At 36.2% G+C, this 21,031-nt stretch overlaps 1 protein-coding gene across 1 annotated transcript in view; it reads left to right on the forward strand.

Annotated features, from left to right (window-relative positions):
* csmd1 (CUB and Sushi multiple domains 1) overlaps positions 1-21,031 on the forward strand; it is a 716,970-nt gene that overhangs the window by 562,702 nt on the left and 133,237 nt on the right. The window contains exon 34 of the mRNA XM_031902727.1: positions 1,911-2,006. Coding sequence (XP_031758587.1) covers positions 1,911-2,006 — 96 coding nt within the window. The remainder of the gene's footprint in view (positions 1-1,910; positions 2,007-21,031) is intronic.

The following is a 21,031-nucleotide window of genomic DNA, read 5'->3' on the forward strand; positions in this document are numbered from 1 at the left end:
AAGAATAGGGGTACATGTCACTCACACACTGAACCCCAGAAATGATACCAACCAGACTTAGAAAAGTACAGTAAATTGCGGTCATTGACCACAACTGTGTAAATGCATCTCCTCCTTGCATCTGCAGATTCAATGAAATGATAGGGAAAAATGCCACAGGTAAAAAACACAGTGATTGCATTTTGCTCCCTAAACCAGTGGTTCCAAAAGACCCTCATAAAATGCATGTAAAGCAGATATATTGTTCTTTGAACACTAAGAAATCTTTCAAAGTGTTAGCCTTATGTAAATAGCACATATATAGAATTTAAAACACTTATAATTGTAATAAACTTCTATCTGAATTAAACTATTTGTGTGCTATAATATACTTCCTTGTAATATGTAAGGAGTAATTGTTATGTTCTTTGCAATGAAGCTTTCCATTTATAGGTTATAAGTAAAGCCATAAATGAAAGCAACTTTATGGTAGTCACGTTTGGAATGTAACAGTTTCAAATTCCATGAGTACATGATATAGGAAATCTATATATTAATATATGCCCAGAGCTAAACCACTGGAAGATTAAACAACTCCTGCCTATGAGTCATCTTTATTGAGATCAGGAATATATATAGACTAAATGATATGGTAAGTACTTATATAATAGAAAGCAAGATAGGTTTGCAGTAACGGTTTATTTAGAGGAAAATGTAAGATAAACATTATATTTGCAGTGACTTTTGTATTGTATAGCTCCAAACCTATGTTTGTCTCAAAAATATCTCATTTTGGTAGACAAGTCAACACTGTGTAATATTACAAATTAGAATCATCTTTTAAAAGTCTGATAATTCAAACTATCAAATACTTCAAGCCATTAATTACAAATTAATTTAGTATTCATTCAGATTAATATTTTATAATGGCATTATGTGGTGCAGATTGCAAATTCATAAATAGTGATGATTAACACTGTCCCATTTCACGTGAACTGAAAAATTACCAAAACTGCAGCAAAAAAGCAAAATACTGAAATTTCGCTAACATTTTGTCAAATATATTGGAGTCGGTGAACTTTTTTCACCTAGTATTTTCCTAGTTCCAAATACACTGAAGTGTATTTGCACTAGCATAGCTGAGTTCAAAGCCATTGCATCCTTCCCTATTCCTTTGCGAATTGTGTGCAAATGCATCTGTTGACTTTGGAAACTCTGTAGCTACCACATCAATAGGCTCAGTGTACTAAATAATCACATGAGACATCATTTTGACACTGTCGGAAATTACAGGGGACATGATTACTCTGTACAAGTACATTAGAGGGGATTATAGGCAGATGGGGGATGTTCTTTTTTTCCCAATAAAAACGATCAGTGCACCAGAGGCCACCCCTTTAGATTAGAGGAACAGAACTTTCATTTGAAGCAGCGTAGGTGGTTTTTCACAGTGAGGGCAGTGAGGTTGTGGAATACCCTTCCTAGTGATGTTATAATGGCAGATTCTGTTACTGCCTTTAAGAGGAGCCTGGATGAGTTCTTGAACAAGCATAATATCCAAGGCTATTGTGATACTAATATCTACAGTTAGTATTGATGTTGGTATATATGGTTTATGTATGTAAGTGTATAGATAGGTCAGTATGTGTTTATGTGTGCTGGGTTTACATGGAAGGGTTGAACTCGATGGTCTTACTTCAACCCTATGTAACTATGTAAATATGTAATTGTACCTTTTAGCACTTAAACATTTCCAGCTCTGTTATCAACCATTCAGTTTGGGTAACAATCTCCTAAAATGCTTATAAGTAAGATATCCTTTAAAAAATAAATATGAAAAATTGCTATTCCTTAACTTGTTCTGTAATTCTTTTTACCAGCATTAAGAATTTCGAAGACATAGCTAATATGCTTTTTTCACTATTTTTCAGGAGAGACAATGCCTTTAGCCACAACTAATCACATTCTGCTGAGATTCAGCACAACGAATGGTGCACCTGCCAGGGGATTTCACTTTGTTTACCAAGGTAATTGAGATTCTTTCCTTTATAAGGTTATAAACATTTTAGTTGGAGCAGTTTAATATGCATAAAGCTGCTTTTTATTACCGTAATCCTACATTTTTGGTGCTTACAGTTTTCTAAAATTAAAAATGAATATCATGGCATAATGATGTTGATTAAATCAGTTGGATACATATTATTTCTGATGTAGAAAATGTCAAAAAGTGTGTATTTTGCTATTTATATAATACAATTATCCATCCCATACCCACTGACCATTAGACCATTAGACTATTATGTCTAATTAAAGTACATGGAGGACTGAAACTGACGTTTTGGTGTGGGTGGTTAAAAGTCTCCTACTGCCACCATAGTAGGTTTGTGATGTTATATGATAACAATAAGTTGGTTTACCTCATCCTCTCTCAAGTGTACTTCAAATTTGCAGTCTAAACTGACTTTGGAAGCAATCAGTGTGCTCCTTGATTCCAGACCTATATTATTTGTGTAAAGTGTAATAGAGTATTCATGTTAAATAGGCCTTAAATGAGTACTTGTAAAAAGTCAATATTTTGCCTAGATCAATAGATGGAAAAGGTCCATTATGTTGTACTGTATATACAGTAAACAAGATTTTTGTGATTGGATGTCTGTGACTGCCCTACCAGTCATTTGAACTGAAGAAGCCACTCGGACGAGTGCTGTTTTGGAAACAATTTTATGATGTCACAAGTTGGAAACTATATTCTACAGTAGCACCACAAGTGAACACTAAAATATTTAAAATATTTAACATAAACTTTTAGATGGAAATGGTTTCAGATGTTGTTTTTCTATTCTTGTGCCATATGTGGCAAATAATCTTTATGTGGCTATGATTGCAAGACAATTTGAAAATTGCAGTAGTATTTGAAGTATATCCTTTTTCACCATTAACAATACTATACCATAAAACAACTCTAGATGATGAACATCTGCATATCTCGTTTTCTTTTTTTCTTTGCTATATTGCTTTATCCTATCTCTTTAGTCTCTAAAGTCATCTAAGCAGATGTTTTGACAGTAGAAAGGCATATCAGTATACCTGGATTGTTTGTTCTTTGAAATCAAAAGAAAATGTTGGCATAAATATGTTCTAGCTTGATAATTCTAGCAGAAGTGTAATTAAAATTCAATTTGCTTTAGCTTATAATTTACAGTGAATTGCCTTAGACATTTCATGCAAAGTCATAACCAAAGCTACACTAGTTTTGATTATACTTAGGTTATAATAAGTAAAGGCTACGGATGAAATTAAAAGGATAAAGTGTTTGACATTTTTTCAGAACTTACTATTCCACATTAAATAAATTACCATGAAATGTAGCATAGATTATATATGAATACAATATATATTTGGGATGTTAACCCCCACTCATAAAAAAACAAAATGTATTTTAGTCAGAGCAGTCTACATAGGGTCATTTTTATACTACTTGATATTCGTGAGTTAAGTTGTTGGGATACAGTACTGTGAGTCCAACAGATGGTGCCTTTCGAGGGAACCCATTATTTATCTATAAGTTTAGCTAATAACAGGTAAAATGACAAATTTCCCTCAAATATCATTATGTCACTTATAGCCTAAATGGATACATACATTAATATCAATTAAAGCAAAACTATCTGATTTTTTGGTATTTCATATATAATTAAGTTACTAATTATATATAATAGCTGCACTTTATTAACTAGCCCTAACTACCTAACTATGGAAAATGTTATTTTGTCTATATATAGTTTATTAATAGTGATGAGTGAATCTGTCCCGTTTCACTTTGCCATAAAATTCGCGAAAACGCATTTGTTGCACAATTTTTTTTGTCGCTTGCGGTTTTTTTTGTCGTCCACCCCTTTTTAACGTGACCGCAGCATTTTTTACAGGAACCGCACCCTTTTTAACGCGACTGAGCCCAATCTGACACTTTCACGCCCAATTTGATGCGTGACAAAAACAATTTACGCGCGCCAAATTTTTCTGCGCCAAATTTTCACTGAGTTTCGTGAAACAATTCGTCAATGGTGAAATGCAGAAATTTGTTGCGAATCCATACCTGGCAAAAAAATTCGCTCATCACTATTTATTAACAGTCGGTTATAATGTTATTTTCTATTTGTAATCAGATCTTCTTAATCCATTCATTTGATACGTACCCTTCATAAAATATTAGCAGAAAGAAAACCCTAATTCTGTTTCTTTATTTAGATTTAAATACTTCTTTTACACAAAATTACAAAAAGAAAAATAATTTAATTGAAATAGTGCTAAAAATTCATTTGAAATGTAAATGTAATTTATTCAGCCTACAATACCATGCTATTGTTTAACCAGTCATGTATCATATGACTAGAACCCTTTTATTTCAGAGCAAGAAAGTAGAATGTCTATAAACTATCAAAAAAGATCATTTTTCTCTACAGTGGTACAAGCTTGTCAGGTTGTTTTTATGTATCATAATGGAGCTATGTTTAACATCTGTGCACCTTAGCTCCTCTAGGCACTGGGGAATATCCTCTGGAACATACTGAATGATCAGACCAGCTGTTTCTTTCACTTCCCCACACAGATTCTCCCTCATTCAGAACTTCTTGAATAATCTACTAATATGAAGAATGAGAAAAATCCTATTGAGAAAACCATCTGTTAAAAAAACAAACTCTTTTATTTTAGGATTAATCTTCTGTCTTCTAATAGAAGTCAAACCCATATCTTTGCATTGACCACAATAATTTTTCCTAACATAACTAGCCATTTCAGCTTAAGTTTTATATTACATTTTCTAACATCTCTTTTACTCAGGTTGTAGATCCCCAGAGAAAGCTCCTTGCAGATGCTAAGCTGATCATACCAACTGTTCCTTTCAGATTATCACATAGATTTATTTTATTTGTAAAAGTTCTGTCAAGTGACAGACGAAATACCAGACATGCATCTAATTTTTTGAAGAATGTTTTTGGTTTTCTAAGGGTACTTCCTCTTATTTTAGGCAATGAACATTTTACTGTGTTATATACAGTATATACATATATAGTATATATAAGTCCATAGGTATAATGGTGCACACCGGGGATCCTTTTAAAAAATAACTTTTATTAAGTAAGTAAAATTAACACATGGTAGAACAGGTCAAGAGCTACATAAGGATGGTCACCGCTCTGCTATAAGCACTGCATTCAAGGATGGTGTGACTAATAAACCGGTGGCGAAACATTTTTTTAAACAGGGCCATAGGTTACCCAACTTTCCCTATATTGCGATTGATCACATCCCCCCAATTAGGAGGGGTGGTGACCGATCCTGACTGCTCCTACAAAGGGAAGTTTTTTGGATAAAAACGCTTAATACTCTTCCCCCTTTTGGTTTAAATGAATACTGTTCATTTTCTTGCTTCCTTAACCAACGGTAGTGATATATGTTACCAGCAGATTACTTTTTGATTTATATGTTTCAGATTATGCGTTATGCTCCACTGCCAATATATACTTTTTCTATTTTTACTAATGGATTGGTTATGTTGGTATCCTTTTTGTATTGTCTTATGTTGTTTTTTCCTTGGTACAGGGCTCTTTCTGGTGTTTTAATTTGTCACATGGTGGAATTGTGCCATTGTTGTGGGTGTGTGCTTTTAACTATTTATACACTTAATGGTTTTAATATGAATGTGGTCTTGAGAAAGGCCTTAGATGAGGGCCGAAATGTTGACCTGTTCTACCATGTATTAATTTTACTTACTTAATAAAAGTTATTTTTTAAAAGGATCCCCGGTGTGCACCATTATACCTATGAACTTGTATTTAATTGCTTAAGTGGTAGCACCCACGTCAATCAACTATACGCTAAGCAGTGCTGAACTTGCTTGGTTTGTATATATTAAAAAATACAATTCAGATGATATTGTAAAGGGTTTATAATGATCTGTAACAGAGATTGTTTATCATACACATCAGTCCCTGCTCCAAAACAACTTACTTTATATACTCGAGTATAAGCCTAGTTTTTCAGCACCCAAAATGTGCTGAAAAAGTCGCCCTCGGCTTATACTCGAGTTGGGTGCCATGGGTCCCTCCAGACTAGCATCCTCTGTCCTTTGTGTGCAAATCACACCCCAACCAGACCCTCCAGTGCCCTGGCCCATTCCTAAATTCATCTTCATATACTATCCTTACCTGTCCCATTCTGCACTAGTCATTGCACTTTATATTCTATATAAACCATAGTTTTGAAGGATTTTAACTGTTTGTGTTTTAGCTTGGTTGCTGATTGAGCTAAGGGGGTAGTACTCTTAAGGTATCATTGTTGATACCATGTAGTTTCCCACCCTAGGCTTATACTCGAGTCAATAAGTTTTTCCAGCTTTCTTAGGTAAAATTAGGTGCCTCGGCTTATATTCGGATCGGCTTATACTCGAGTATATACAGTACAATATAAGGCCCCTATCACATTTACAGACTACTAGGGCTAATGCGATCAGAGACGGTTAACCTGCCTGTATATTTTTTAGGGTGTTAATCAGATTATCCCCACAAAAAATGTGGGAGCATAAAAATACCTTGCAAATAGTGCCCAAGACTCAATTAAGCTCAGGACCCCAGTGCTAAAAGGCATATTACAGTCTTTATATGGTAAAGTCCAGCATGTTTTCCTTATTACATTGTAAAATGTGTTATTTTATGTTGATGTTTGTATGATAAAAATGCACCTTTCAAAAAAAAAAAAAAAAGATATTACAAATTCGATAAAGTTAACGCCATCTAAATTAACCCCAGTACACATATATACACATACTTATACAGACCTATCTATACACTCACATATATGAACTATATATACCAATACCTATACGGTATAAGGTATTTTTACAAATGGGGTGACAACCTATCACTGTTATATTTGTATTTAGGTTCTTCCCATAAAGTAGAGGTACTGTTACATCCACCAAATGTAATAGATCTGCAACAAAATTTCACTCTGGAAAACCAAATGAATTTTCAAGTCATTTGTCTAATATAGTGGACAACATGTTTCGTCATCAAATGCTTAATCATAAGTACCTTATAAAGGATCAATACCTATACTAACTAAGATCACAATGGCCTTGGGTATTATGATTGTTCAAGGAATCATACAAGCCAATCTGCCAACACAACATCACCAGGCAGAGCATTCCATAACCTCACAGCCATCACCATGAAGAACCACCTACTCTGTTCAAATGAAAGTTCTGTTTATCCAGTCTAAAGGGGTGGCCTCTGTGCATTAGTTTTTTTCCATGGGAAGAAAGGTCCCCGCTATCTGTGTATAATGTTCTCTAATGTACTTGTAAAGAGTAATTATATCCCTTCTCAAATGTCTTTTTTCCAGAGAAAACAGACCCAACCTTCACAATCTACAGCCATAGTTTAAATCCTCCATCCCCTTTACCTAGGGTCGGACTAGGGGTGCCACTCTAGGGCCCCCCCCACACACTCTCAGGGGCCTCCGGCACCCACACATGCTCCCTGCAGGGGCCCCCGCCACATGCACACCCCCCCCACTGGGTCCCTGTCCCTCCCCCTGAGAGCGTATAAGTAGACGCATTTGAGGGAGGGAGGCCAGCTGGGATCGGCTCTGGGTTGATGGTTGCCGGGGCCCAGAGATTTTTTCCCCTGTGTCCCGCCAGCCCAGTCCGACCCTGCCTTTACCAGTTTCGTTGCATATCTCTGCACTCTCTTCAGCTCATTGCATATTATTATTATTACATTATTATAATTTCTGCTGCAGCTGCACTGCATATTATTATTATTACATTATTATAATTTCCCACTACCAAAAAGAAAAGTTACCTTATTTATAAGCTTTTCCTGACTTTTATTTAAAATGTTCACCATCTAATAAATATTCCTCCAAAAATCCTATAGAAATGAATAGAGTGGGGGAGTTTTACTGCAGTGAGCTCTTATTTCACAGTTTGATAAATCTCCTCCTAAATATCATATGCAACAATAGAAACAGTACTTTCAATGCCAACCTTAAGGCCTCTTGTGTTTCTCCACTAACATTTCCCATTTAAATATGTGATTCCATTGTATATAATCACAAGTTAGGCGAAGGTACAGGTCAAGATGTTCAAGGGATTCAGAAGTTTAAGGGTCAAGGTACAGTTAACATTAACAGCCAGGTAGATCAGCAGCATGACTATAAGGGTCATGAATCAGCAATAGCGGGGCAATGGCTGAGATATTTAAAGGCAATGGGCAGGGAGGTTATTAGCAATGAGCTGCACTTACTGAATAGTTCAGGGCATGTGATACCAAATTAGCAGAACTAGGAACATATACTGCATAGATAGATTCTCGAAATAAAAAGCTCACAGCAAGCAACCTGTTTTTGTACCAGAGGCAATAGCAGGGAACCCCAAAGTAAAAAGTCATTTTGGCATTTTACAGCCAATAGATTATGGATTATGAATGCTTATGGGAGGGGTGACAGGAGAATGGAGAGAGGAGAGAACTGCACAGACTCTGGCCCCAGAAATGAAGGATTTTTCTGAGAATATCTGAAGTCAGATACCTAAGAACATGATTTTGTAACGGAGGCACTCAGCGCAGCTTTTCATGAGTATTTATGGCTTTCTGATAAAGCTTACTTAGTTTTTACCTTTCCTTCCCTTTTAAGAAAGGTCATGTCCTGCCCAAAGCATGCAAACTTCCTGACAAGCTCTACTTATGTAAGGACCTGCAAATATGTACCACCGCATTTGTTAGGGTCCCTGACAGGACTCCCTAACTTCCCCCCAGAAAATTGTAGCCTTTCTCCAATTTAGCAGCAGAAAACCCAGTTTATTTTCTTGTAACAAATTAAACCATTAAGAAACACTTTTTTGTTCACATTAATATAGCAATAGAAGTATAGGTAATTATTATAAAAATGTGGATCCAGAATGAAGGCTGTGTTTGAAGACAAAGCTATATTGCTACTTTTTAAAGAATAACTGCAGCAAACATACTTTAGGTTCATTCAGTCCTTCAAATACAAATACAAGAAAAGGACATTCAGTAATGATGCACAGCATAAATGATGGTTTTCTGAATTATTGTCTAATTTACAAGCTTCTAAAATATTTATTTTCTTGAAATGCAAGTGAAAGTATAGACCCGCAAGGCTTAATGCATCTTATTTCACAATTCTTTTTCAGAATGTCATGTTAGAATGTTCTCTCATTTGTTTGGTATTATCTGTTTATTGTAGGGAGTTTGTATTGAATCACATTGAGAATGTTTTGAAAACAAACATAGTGTGGTGTAACAGATGAGAGGTCATCATGGGTGACTATCCGTTTTAAGGCTTTTATAATGAATTCATGGGGATTCAGTCCTGCTAAGACATTAGAGTCTACTATATTCAAACTATTGTTTATTTTGAGCATTATAGTTTGATTGTTTTGTACTAACTCCGGTGTTTGAAAGATTTCTAGTCTAGAATAGATTTTTTTTAAAAAAAGACTACCCTTAAGGCTTGATTGCTTTGTTTTACACCATATGTATGGAGAAGCAGTCTGGGCAGGTTCATAACTACAGAAAAAATAGACCCAGTGGTTACAGGGGGACCCAGAAGTATAGAGGACCCTGTTAGGCCATAATTAATGAGCAATTTTATTATATCTGGGTAGACTTGGTCAACTTAGCAATGTTTTAGAGACCTATACTGAATTTGCTGTGGGACCCAGTAACATCTAGTTATGCCACTGAGTGTGGGTAACTGAATTATCAGCTATTTAAGTGTGTCCCAATATTGGGCCTAGTTTTACAGTATCAGACATCTTGGAGTTTCACTACGGTAGAATTGTAATTTATATTGCCCTCAGCACCAATTTGCTTGTGAGAAAAAGTCTAAAAAAAATCTCAGTTTATAGGGTTTATGTGTCTGTTGCTGTTATAGTATGAGGTGGGAAAAGTCGCTGTTAAATTCCATTAAGTTTTTTTCCCTGTGGTTCTAATTTTTTGCTTGATTGCTAGCACTAACAAAACTGGAATCACAAAAATCCCTTTTCCTTAATGCATGGGGAAAAAACTCACAACAAAGATTACATTGCTTCATTCATTTTAACAACGTTTAAAAAAATAAAATAATTTGAATGTTGAAAACTGCCTTCCACTGGCGTACACAGAAGCTCAGCAGGTTTCAGCTGAAAAATGTTTTCATTCACATTTTTGAGATGGTTTTGGTTAGTAAACTTTGAAAACTCTAGTTTGTAAAAGTTCACTTTTTCACTGCAACAGAGATTTCAACTTTTAATAAATAGACCTCTAGGTGTTTTTAATAGATTTATAGACTGTGATTGTGCTTTTTTTTCTAACTCCTAATGAGAATCGGATTTAGGACTGTTCATTCTGAATCTGTTCTTGCAAATTATGCATTAGTACAATTACCAGCTAAAGGTTTTTGCTTCTGATTAGTTCTGTGCACTTGCTTGAAGGGATCCTAGTTAATTTGTAGCCTGAAATGGTTTGGTCAAAACTTTCCCAGGCTTCCTGTTCCTTACTGACAGTTTCACTTAGTCTTGACATTATTTTTGTTAATTAGCTAGCATTTGACAAGTTATTATTTTCTTTCTATAAATAAATGTGAATTACCTTTATATTAGAAATGGAATATCGTAGGGAGGCACAACTTTCAAATTAAGACTTATTCAGAATTGTGACACATCTTTCAAACTAAGAACATTATGCAGTATTGTAATAAAAAATAATTCAGGCCTATAACTTATAATACAGACCTATAATTACCATTCATATTGTCAATGATATTTATGTAACATTTTGTGCTGTTTAATTGTTGCTTTTGCAGAACACCTTCTAAAATGTAGACCATTGTACATAAAGCCTATCAGTGTAGTTGCTTGTACACAAGATATAGAAAAGTGAACCACAAAAGATGGTTCCTCTTTTAATCCTGTTTTTACTGACCATGTGTTTTTGACTCTGCTACATGGTAAGACATTCATTCATTTTGTGAGTTTGTGATCATGCAGATAGCTGGAGGGCTACACATACAGTATGTATCAGGCTACTCAGGAAATACTTGCCATACTCAAGTGTTGCAGCAAGTTCTTGAAGCCGGCATTAGCAGACTAACAATAAGGATAGACAGACTAGCTAGGTCAGCAGTGGAAGAAGAGCAGTTAGGAAGAGTGATGAGCGAATCTGTCCCATTTTGCTTTGCTAAAATTCGCGAAAGGTGAAAAATCCGCAAAAAGCATTTGTAGCAAGACTTTTTTGCCGTGCACATCTTTTTTGACGTGACCGTGCCCAATTCGATGCGACCACAACTTTTTTTGTTGTGCAACAAATTTTTCTGCAGCTAATTTTGCCTGAAATTTGGCAAAACAATTCACCAATGGCTAAATGCGTTGCGAATCCATGCCTGCTTAAAAAAATTGCTCATCACTAGTTAGGCATATTTGCTAAAGTGCAAAATGTCAAATATGCTTATGAACTTATGAACATTTGCATCTTTTCACCAAACATAATTGCATCACAGCAAAACTTTAAAAATACATAGACAATTCATTATTTCACCAAAAGCAAGTTCAACAAATGTAGGCCAGCAAACTACCATTATAACATCAAGCACTTTAGCATCTCATTATCTACATCATATGCTCTATGCTTATATACCATATATGTCAGTGCTTTATGGTATTGATTCACCAGCATATTTTTCCCAATTACAGTTGTATAGGGGAAAACATTTTATCATAAAGCTTTTATTATAATATATATATATATATATATATATATATATAGCAAGACAATGAGCCGCACACGCAGGGACTTTTTTAGAAAACAAAAAATTTCTTTAATGAAAACGATCCAACGTTTCGAGCACCAACTGTGCTCTTCCTCAGGGACAAACCCTGTCCCTGAGGAAGAGCACAGTTGGTGCTCGAAACGTTGGATCGTTTTCATTAAAGAAATTTTTTGTTTTCTAAAAAAGTCCCTGCGTGTGCGGCTCATTGTCTTGCTATATACATGGTTTTTGCAAGCACCTGGGGCATTTGATTACTATTAGGGTGTGCTCTGTTCTTTTCTATATATATATATATATACAAGCATGGAAACCACTGGCACTCACGTTTAAAGTACGAAACCTGCCTGGGTGCAGCCTCAAAACTGGAAACAAAATAGAAAATGACGAAGCCGCTCTCACAGGACTTATGTGAAAATAGAAGTTCCTTTAATGTGATGGTGGACTAACGTTTCGGCTGAACACCTCAGCCTTTCTCAAAGTGACAACACAGAGTGCAAACAAACCATAAATACCCCAATTGGCGGGAAAATACAGACAAACCCGTGCGGGCGTGACGTCACACTTCACAATATACAAACACAATATACAAACGCAATATACAAACGCAATATACAAACACTTTTTGTCTCCAAGTCTATTGGAGTACTATATATGAAAAGCACAAAACATATATTGGCAACAGTTATAAACATAGCAACATTTAGGTGTACAATAATATATACAATCGCCACAATGTAGCAAATAGGGAACTGTCAATTGCCTCTGTAGATCGCTACTATGTAGCACAGAGGAATTGTCCATTGACTTTAGAAATCCCTAGCACATAAGTATTTAGAAATCAAACAATTAAAAGAGATGCAGTGCATCAGAAATATATATAGACAGAGAAGGCACACAAGGCAAAGAAAAGAAAGAAAAAGCGCTAGTTGGTATGTTACTCACTTAGGTATCTGGGGCGTTCATAGTGCTGTCAGATGGCAGGAAGCGCTTGACCGGAGTGCTGTAATTGCCAGATGGCTCAAGAACAGGGGTATATACAGCCCGTAGGGGCAAAGGGCTTCCCCGCAGCGTGCGGATCTGATTTCCTGAGCAAAATGGACACACCCGCAGTGTCATACGGCAACCACCTACTCATTGCCGTCCAACTATTAGAGAGCCGTTCCCGTACCTCCAAGGGTACGGGTAGCGGTCGTGGTCATATGTAATGAGACCAGATTTTGCTGCAAAGTATAGTGGCACCAGTAACACGCCATCATAACTGGGGCATACTTTGTATAAAAAACGGAGTTTTTGTATGTTACTTATTCGATGTAAGTACAAGGCAGGATCTGCCTTGTGTCCGGAGCCATCACTGATAGAGTATAAAAACCTTTTTAAAGTATAGTTGCCGAAAAGCTGATATTATATTCATCTAATCAAGAGCTGGGACTGGTCAGCACTCGTGGTATTAGTACCTCCTTACATTTAGGGGACATAAACCAACGAGGCATTCCTATTATGTCTCACTCTTACACTTAGCAAGGTCATATAACGAGTATCAAATCCAAGAGGATAATGTGACCTGCCATTAAAACTTACTTTCAAAGTTAGGACGGAACTGATGGCCTTTCGGTTAGATGCAAGTACTCCATTTATCGCTACTGCAGTGTCTAGGGCAATACCACGAACAGCAATATGGTGACACGTAACAAATAATTTACTGGTCTAGATCTGTATATGACCAGGCGCAGAGACAATGCTGGAGAACAAATCGTAATCCTCCATCTGTGTCGTTAAAGCAAATATATAATAGTGCAGCCACCAGATAGGAGCATAGCATACCAACAGTCAGAATGATCTAAAGATTTGTAGAAAAAGGCAAATAAGAGGAGAGAATCGTACCAAGAGAACAGCAGCACATGAAACAACCAATTCCTTATGGGGTTACTTTGTTGGTCTGTCATTATAAAAATGGTAGTGATCTGCATTCAATTTAGTCACACCGTAAAAATACCGAAGGATTAGTTATATATCATTTATAGTGGTATCATTAGAATTAGACAAAGAGAGGAAAGGAAAAAGCATGTTAATGTCATTGGTTGTCATTGCAGTAAAATCACATGAACCCAGACCCATCACACTATATCAGATAAAAAGGGGCATATGATACTAGTTCATTTAGTCCAAACGGATTCAAAGTATTGAGCTTATGGATCCAGCGGAGTTCTGCTCGTAATAATAACTTGTCGCGATCATCTTTTCTTTGCCTTGTGTGCCTTCTCTGTCTATATATATTTCTGATGCACTGCATCTCTTTTAATTGTTTGATTTCTAAATACTTATGTGCTAGGGATTTCTAAAGTCAATGGACAATTCCTCTGTGCTACATAGTAGCGATCTACAGAGGCAATTGACAGTTCCCTATTTGCTACATTGTGGCGATTGTATATATTATTGTACACCTAAATGTTGCTATGTTTATAACTGTTGCCAATATATGTTTTGTGCTTTTCATATATAGTACTCCAATAGACTTGGAGACAAAAGTGTTTGTATATTGCGTTTGTATATTGCGTTTGTATATTGTGTTTGTATATTGTGAAGTGTGATGTCACGCCCGCACGGGTTTGTCTGTATTTTCCCGCCAATTGGGGTATTTATGGTTTGTTTGCACTCTGTGTTGTCACTTTGAGAAAGGCTGAGGTGTTCAGCCGAAACGTTAGTCCACCATCACATTAAAGGAACTTCTATTTTCACATAAGTCCTGTGAGAGCGGCTTCGTCATTTTCTATATATATATATATATAAAATATATAAGCTTTTATTATAAAGCTTTATTATAATTTTTTAAAAGATTCACTTTTTCACCAAGAAAATACACCTGTCACATTAACACAAACTTGCCAGAGTTATCTGAGGAAAAAAACATACGCATTAGTAAATATGCCCTAATGAGTAGATAATAGAATCTTTTTTGACCAGATTATTAATGAGACAGTTGATGGTAGAATATACTAATACTTAAGGTAACACTATATACACTGCATTGTGATGCAGTCATTTGCATTGCTCATTTAGAGCAGATAATCTCCATATATTTCTGTTTATGTTTTCCATTTTAGGGAATGATAATTCTGAAATCCATGGCATATTTTTTTTACAAGAGCTATATATATATATATATATATATATATATATATATATATATATATATATATATATTGTATATGTATATATATAAATGTGTGTGTGTATCCCTATCGGTGATATTCCCATAATTTTATAATGCTGACAAAAGTGATCATTTTAGTGCTGAAATCCTTCCTTATTGGAAAGTTTTAAAAAAAACAATTAGGCTTCTGCATTTAACTATGACTCACAAGCTGCAAGAAATTTGTGTTTTCACCCTGTGTTCCACACTCCAAAATCATACAGGTGGCTGAATTGCCTCCTGATAAATCTGACCCTAGTATGCTGTGAATCTGTAGTAAGGACCTTAGACTGTAGGCTTCCCTGGGCCAAGGACTGATGTCGTGGGTGTAAAAGAACAGCTTAAATGTTATGGCACTCTATACATAAAAAATAATAAATAGGTTTTGCTGCTGTATATACTAATATTTCATACAAACATCTCAATATTACCAATACATAAATACATTTTATAATAGAGAAATATATGTGTAAAGTATACAATATATGAAATATTATTATCACCCATACAGTAAGTTCAGTGTGTCATAGTGGTATTATTATTTTCTGAGGCTTTGTACTTCATTTACTTTTGAACAGTTGCTTAATCATTTCATTAACTTAGGTCAGGTAGGGTGACTGAACAGTAAATGGGAATTCCAAACAATAAAATGTTAATTATTACTCAGGGGCTTAGATTTTCTCCATGTCATTACACAGACCCTCAAGAGATGTTCTTGTACTGAAAAGGTTAAATATGTTAACCAAAATCGCCCCAAAGGTTTTAACGATATACTAAATCTTTCACTGAATTTTCTCAAAAGATTCTTGTGAATGTGTTAAGAACAAAAATAGCAGTTGAGAAGCTTTCATTAAGATGTCTTTTTTTCAACTTAAATTAAATGGTATAAACCGGTAATAACAGGAACTTATATTAGGCAATGGTTAAGTAGAAAAGCATTTAGCAAAAAAACATGTTTTTTGGTGGGGATTGGCATGTCTGCAAACATTTTGCTCCCAGCACACATGCAAACTAAAAACAATCAGCCTAAAATATCATTGTCTAACCTATTTCATCTTTCTCGAAAGTAAGAAAATGATCATAATACAGGTTAATAATACAGATCCTGCTGATATATGAAACACATACTTACATGTCTACCAATTCCAAATTTATTTTCTGCTGATGTAGATATTATTATGATATATATGTAAAATATCATTTGTTTTCAATACTCAACCTTGAATTATTTTGTTTACTGATTCTGCAAAACAAAATTAACATTTTATACTGAATAGTTTCAGAATTAAACAAACAGAATGTGAGGCTGCAGTGGCTCAGGCCATTGGAGTGTCCAAAGTAAATGATAGCTGGTCCCTCACCATCCAACGACTAGCTTATCCTGAGAAATGTATAGTTGGAGACACCACTAGTTTGACATCAACATCTTCTGGACAACTGCATGTTTGAAATTCAGAGTAATATACAAAGATCCCTGGCAGAAATGCAAGAGCACTAAGAGGTGCAAGAGTGCAACTGTTAGTGCTCATTCAGACAGCACTTCTGTCCTGGGTCCAGAGATGGGGTGGCCATAGGCCTCCATGTTTCAAAAAACAGTGTTTAGAGAGCTGCATCAATGCATTTAGGCCAGGAGGCAGAATGCATTGTAAGACTGGAAAGGGAGGCTGAAAAATGCAAAAAATAAATAAATGGCAGACTGTGTCTTTTTTTTGTTTTTTGCACTTTGCACCCTGCTATTCTAACCCTAAATAACCGCTATAATGATTATACCACAGGCTCAGGGATAAAAAAAGATCAATAAGTTAAAAAGAATATGAAACTAGGGAATAGCAAAATGGAATTATTTTAAAGTTAAAAAGAAGGGGTCTTTTTGGCAGCTAATAAAAAAGCGATACAGTTCTGTTTGTATGGAGTAAATTTTTTAACTGGAAAAGGAAGAGGGGAGGTCTAATCATTTACTTAGGCACAAAAGCAATCTGAGATTTCTGGTGCAGCCTTTGTTACATAACTTTATTACTGCTTTATATAGATGAATATAAGCAATAAAATATGCTATATTTCAGCTGCTAAATCAACAAAAATAGCTGAAAGGTGGATTTTCTTTAATGGAAATATATTTAGAAAGAAAGCTTGCGGAATGGCATAAATACTACAAATAGCATAACCATGACCATTATTCTATTTGCAAGCAAGTCGTTTTCTACAAAATAGGTATTCAAATGTCTTTTTTTAAAATATTAAGTAAACTTTACTAAGGGTTTCCCTGGGAACATACTTCCTTCTCGCAAGTAAAATATTTATTTAAAGGGTTTTTCTTGCCTGTAACCTAAAGTTAAAACAATAACTGTTAATAACTGGCAAGAATATTTCTTTTCTTGTATAATATGTGTCAACAAAAGAAATAATGCAATTAATCAAATGACTGCATGGGATAGCTTTTGGGTCTTAAAAATCTAGACAAATACATACCCTTGTAATTAATTTTGTAGTCTTTTGGATCAATGCATTAATACATAAAATGTTCAGCATGTCTTTACAATTTGTCAAGAAGTTGTGATTTAATTATTTTAAGGTTGTGCTGATCCCAGGGATTGGTGGAACTAAATAACACCATTGTGCCTGCAAGCGAGCCAATGTCATCATGCTGAAGCCACAACAGACAGAGCATTGAATATGTTTAATTCCACACAAGTGTGGTTACAGAGTTAGTCAAGTAACTAATATACCTGGCTTAGGTAATAGCTTAGGGTCATTTACAATAACCTACCTCTTCACATCTTTTCTGTTATTGGGCAAAGCCCTCTGTACTCAGGTTACAGTTCTAAAACTATCCCTTATAGGTTGAGTCAGGTTGTACACATCCCCTGCTGATATAGTGTCTGGCAGGAGGGTGTGACTTCCTCTTTTGGCTGCAGACTGCTTTCCAAGCACAGCTCCATTTGAGCCTGGGAGCAGACCGTAGGCCCCAAAAGCCATTTGTACCCCAGAGTGACAACATCCACTCTGGAGAAGTTGGGGACAGGGCCCCGTGAACGAAGTTTAGGCAGAAACACCAGATTTGTCATAGCACTCTCTAGGAGAGTGAGGTAGTCAGGCTTATTTAGCAAGAGCAGCTCAGCTCCACCAGGATAATAGATGTGAAAGTACTCTTTCCATCCGGCAATGTTGCCTCAGCGTAGGGCCACAGAGTAGAGATAGAAGACAGGTCAGAACAAACCCTGATCCCTACTCACACGGAGGACTCTCACGCTAGGGGTTATCAACCTGAGGAACAAGGTATCTATTCAGACTATTTCCAAAGGGGTGCCAAGGTGACAGGTGCATTTACCCTGACTCTAACAAGAGGTGGGATAAACCGGTGTGCATCCTCTCTTGTCCTACTGCTACCTTTTACCATCTATATCTGCCTATCTGTGAGTATATGATAACCCTGCATCATCATTGCATTGTCTGGGACAATAGACTTGTTAATAGTTCACTATAAGAACCTTTCTAGCGTCCATTCTTACCAACTGCACTACACAGCTACAATGAGTTGTAGTTCAACTACATCCCTCAGCTCCGTTAAGGTCTCTTCCACCTAAGCGAAGGCCCATCCTAAGAAGAGAGTCGCATGTAACACATGCTCTCATATCACTACTAGCATGGTATACCATTTCCTAGCCAAAATAGTGTTACAAGTACTACACAGCTTATCTGTTATCTGCTGTGCAAATAAGGGCCATACACCCTAATGGGTGGCCATGGCCACATCGTTGCTTACTGCTATGTATTGTAAAGAGGAGCTAAAATCCACATTGCTTTTTAGCCAGTAGCCTCTGTGCATAGGTACTCCCTTACTCTCTCCAACTTCATCACCCTGATTCCCAAAAAACTAAACCTGGTTCTTGTATCTGGTGAGTACATGCAGATCAATGCAGTGTGTTTGGTGGGCATGTCACATTCAGTCCCTGGTTTGCTGGTGGTGAACTTGGAGAAAGGACCAGATCACCTATAAGACTATAGAGTGATATTAATAACCTAAATTATCATATCCTACGCAGGTTGTAAGTAGGGGAAATATATTTTATTAAAATGTAAATAGTTAGGCAATATCCAGTTCAGCCAGCAGGTGACACCCACCCTTAAGGTTGGCCTCTAGGGGAATTTCCCTACAGAATCAAATTTAAGGATGTTCAGGAGCCAGGGACTTCCTCTTTGGCCTAAGATTATCAGCAAGACGTCCACAGGCAGACCAAGTAGGAAGCTGTACCTTGTTAAGCTGGAGGGCAAGCTAGGAGTTTGGTACCAGCTTACTAAGGTACTGTAGTCAGGTTAAGTAACAAGTCTGTTGTCCCCTGGGTAACTGTACACCAGGGATTGAAGTGTTTAGGAATAGGTTAGTGAGCTGTAACCACGCAATAGCCAGAAAACTCATGCAGTGTATGAGGAACATGACAGAGAAGTAAGGGGAAGACAGTATTGACTAACAGCACTCTGCTAGTGCCTTTTTTTCCACATGACAGGGGCATTGCAGGATTCTGGAGGAGAAATGCTGCGTGTATGAGGATGTTAGAGGATCCTGTGATTATTGCTTGTTTTGTGTAATTGATATACTCAGCAATTAGTGCTCAGGTGCCCTGGGACACTAGGGAAAAGCTGTCTAATAAAAATTTAGAATCCCTTTTATAAAGAAAGATAGTACTACAGGTTTCTTTTGTCAGTAAGGAAGTAGAGACAGTCACATTTTTGTAAGTTAAAGGAGTCTAAAATTCACATTTATTTCTGTTCAGCTTTTCAAACTTGTGCATATCCATAAACAGTGCATATCCATAAAAGTCACAGGTTTCTATTTGAACTATTCAACAATTTTAAGACAAGGACATGCAGAATTTAAAATTATGGATCAATTTACATGTTTAACTATAACGACATCTGCAGACGAATCATTGCCTTAATATCTTACCTATTGAGATTGATTTGTATCATGCTTTCCACAGTTTATTTGTAAACAGTATAGAAGTCTTTGATGTATGATGCATGTAAATTGACTCTCCTGGCTACAGCAATTTTGTACAGTAGTTAACAGCTACAAAAAAAAAAAAATCTAGAGGGAAACATTATTTAATAGGATGTGCCAAATTCCACACAGAGAATAAAGATTCACATAGCTCTGTGATATTTTAGCTTGTCACAATTTCCCATCACAAACCAGTTTGTATCAGTGACTACTATTAAAGTTGAATTGATAAATTATGGATGCATCACTCCAGCCCTGGTAGGTATTCTGGTAGGTACTTGTTCATATTGTAGGTATTAAAACATCATTGAAGAGTAGGTGCTGGTTGTAGCCAAGTTTTTCCTGGAACAGAAGGAAGTGATAAACAATCACAATATAAATAAGAGAAGAGTCCTCTAAATAGTTTCATATTAAGTTGTGGGTGAGGGAAGTTTGCTCCATTTAAGACTTGCAAATACATGACCCAAGCATCACCCACAGCATCCTCACGCTAAACTCTCTAACCAATAAAATGCGTGACAATATCACCTTTGGAATGATACTGACCACAGCTTTATTAATTTTCAATACAATTCCAAGTACATAACAATTGAGTAAAATACAATATCATAATTTACATCATTTATAACAACATATTAAACATTGTAGATATTATATAACCTATAACATCATGTAACATCCATATAACTTGAACCCCTGTCAGTCTGCCCCTCCTTACCTGAAGCACTATCCTCTAGCCGTAAAGCCTCCTAGCCCAGAGGATAGGCCGCCAAACTGTACTTACAAAAGAGACTCCACCTTACCTGGAGCCCCCCGCCATCACCTTTTAATATTTCACCCGTAATCCATCTGCAACAATGGCCACCCACCTTAGGGGTTAAACCATCCCACCAAGGTAAGACTCTCTTACCGGCCCAAATATTTACCCGGCAGACTGACAAGGGCCCGCCCCTTGCTGTGACGAATATCCTTCTGAATTTAAGCCTCCAATTTGCCTATGTCCCAACTTAACTAGCTAACTATAACTTGTG

This window comes from Xenopus tropicalis, chromosome 5 (genome assembly GCF_000004195.4).
Source record: "Xenopus tropicalis strain Nigerian chromosome 5, UCB_Xtro_10.0, whole genome shotgun sequence".
Lineage (NCBI taxonomy): Eukaryota > Metazoa > Chordata > Amphibia > Anura > Pipidae > Xenopus > Xenopus tropicalis.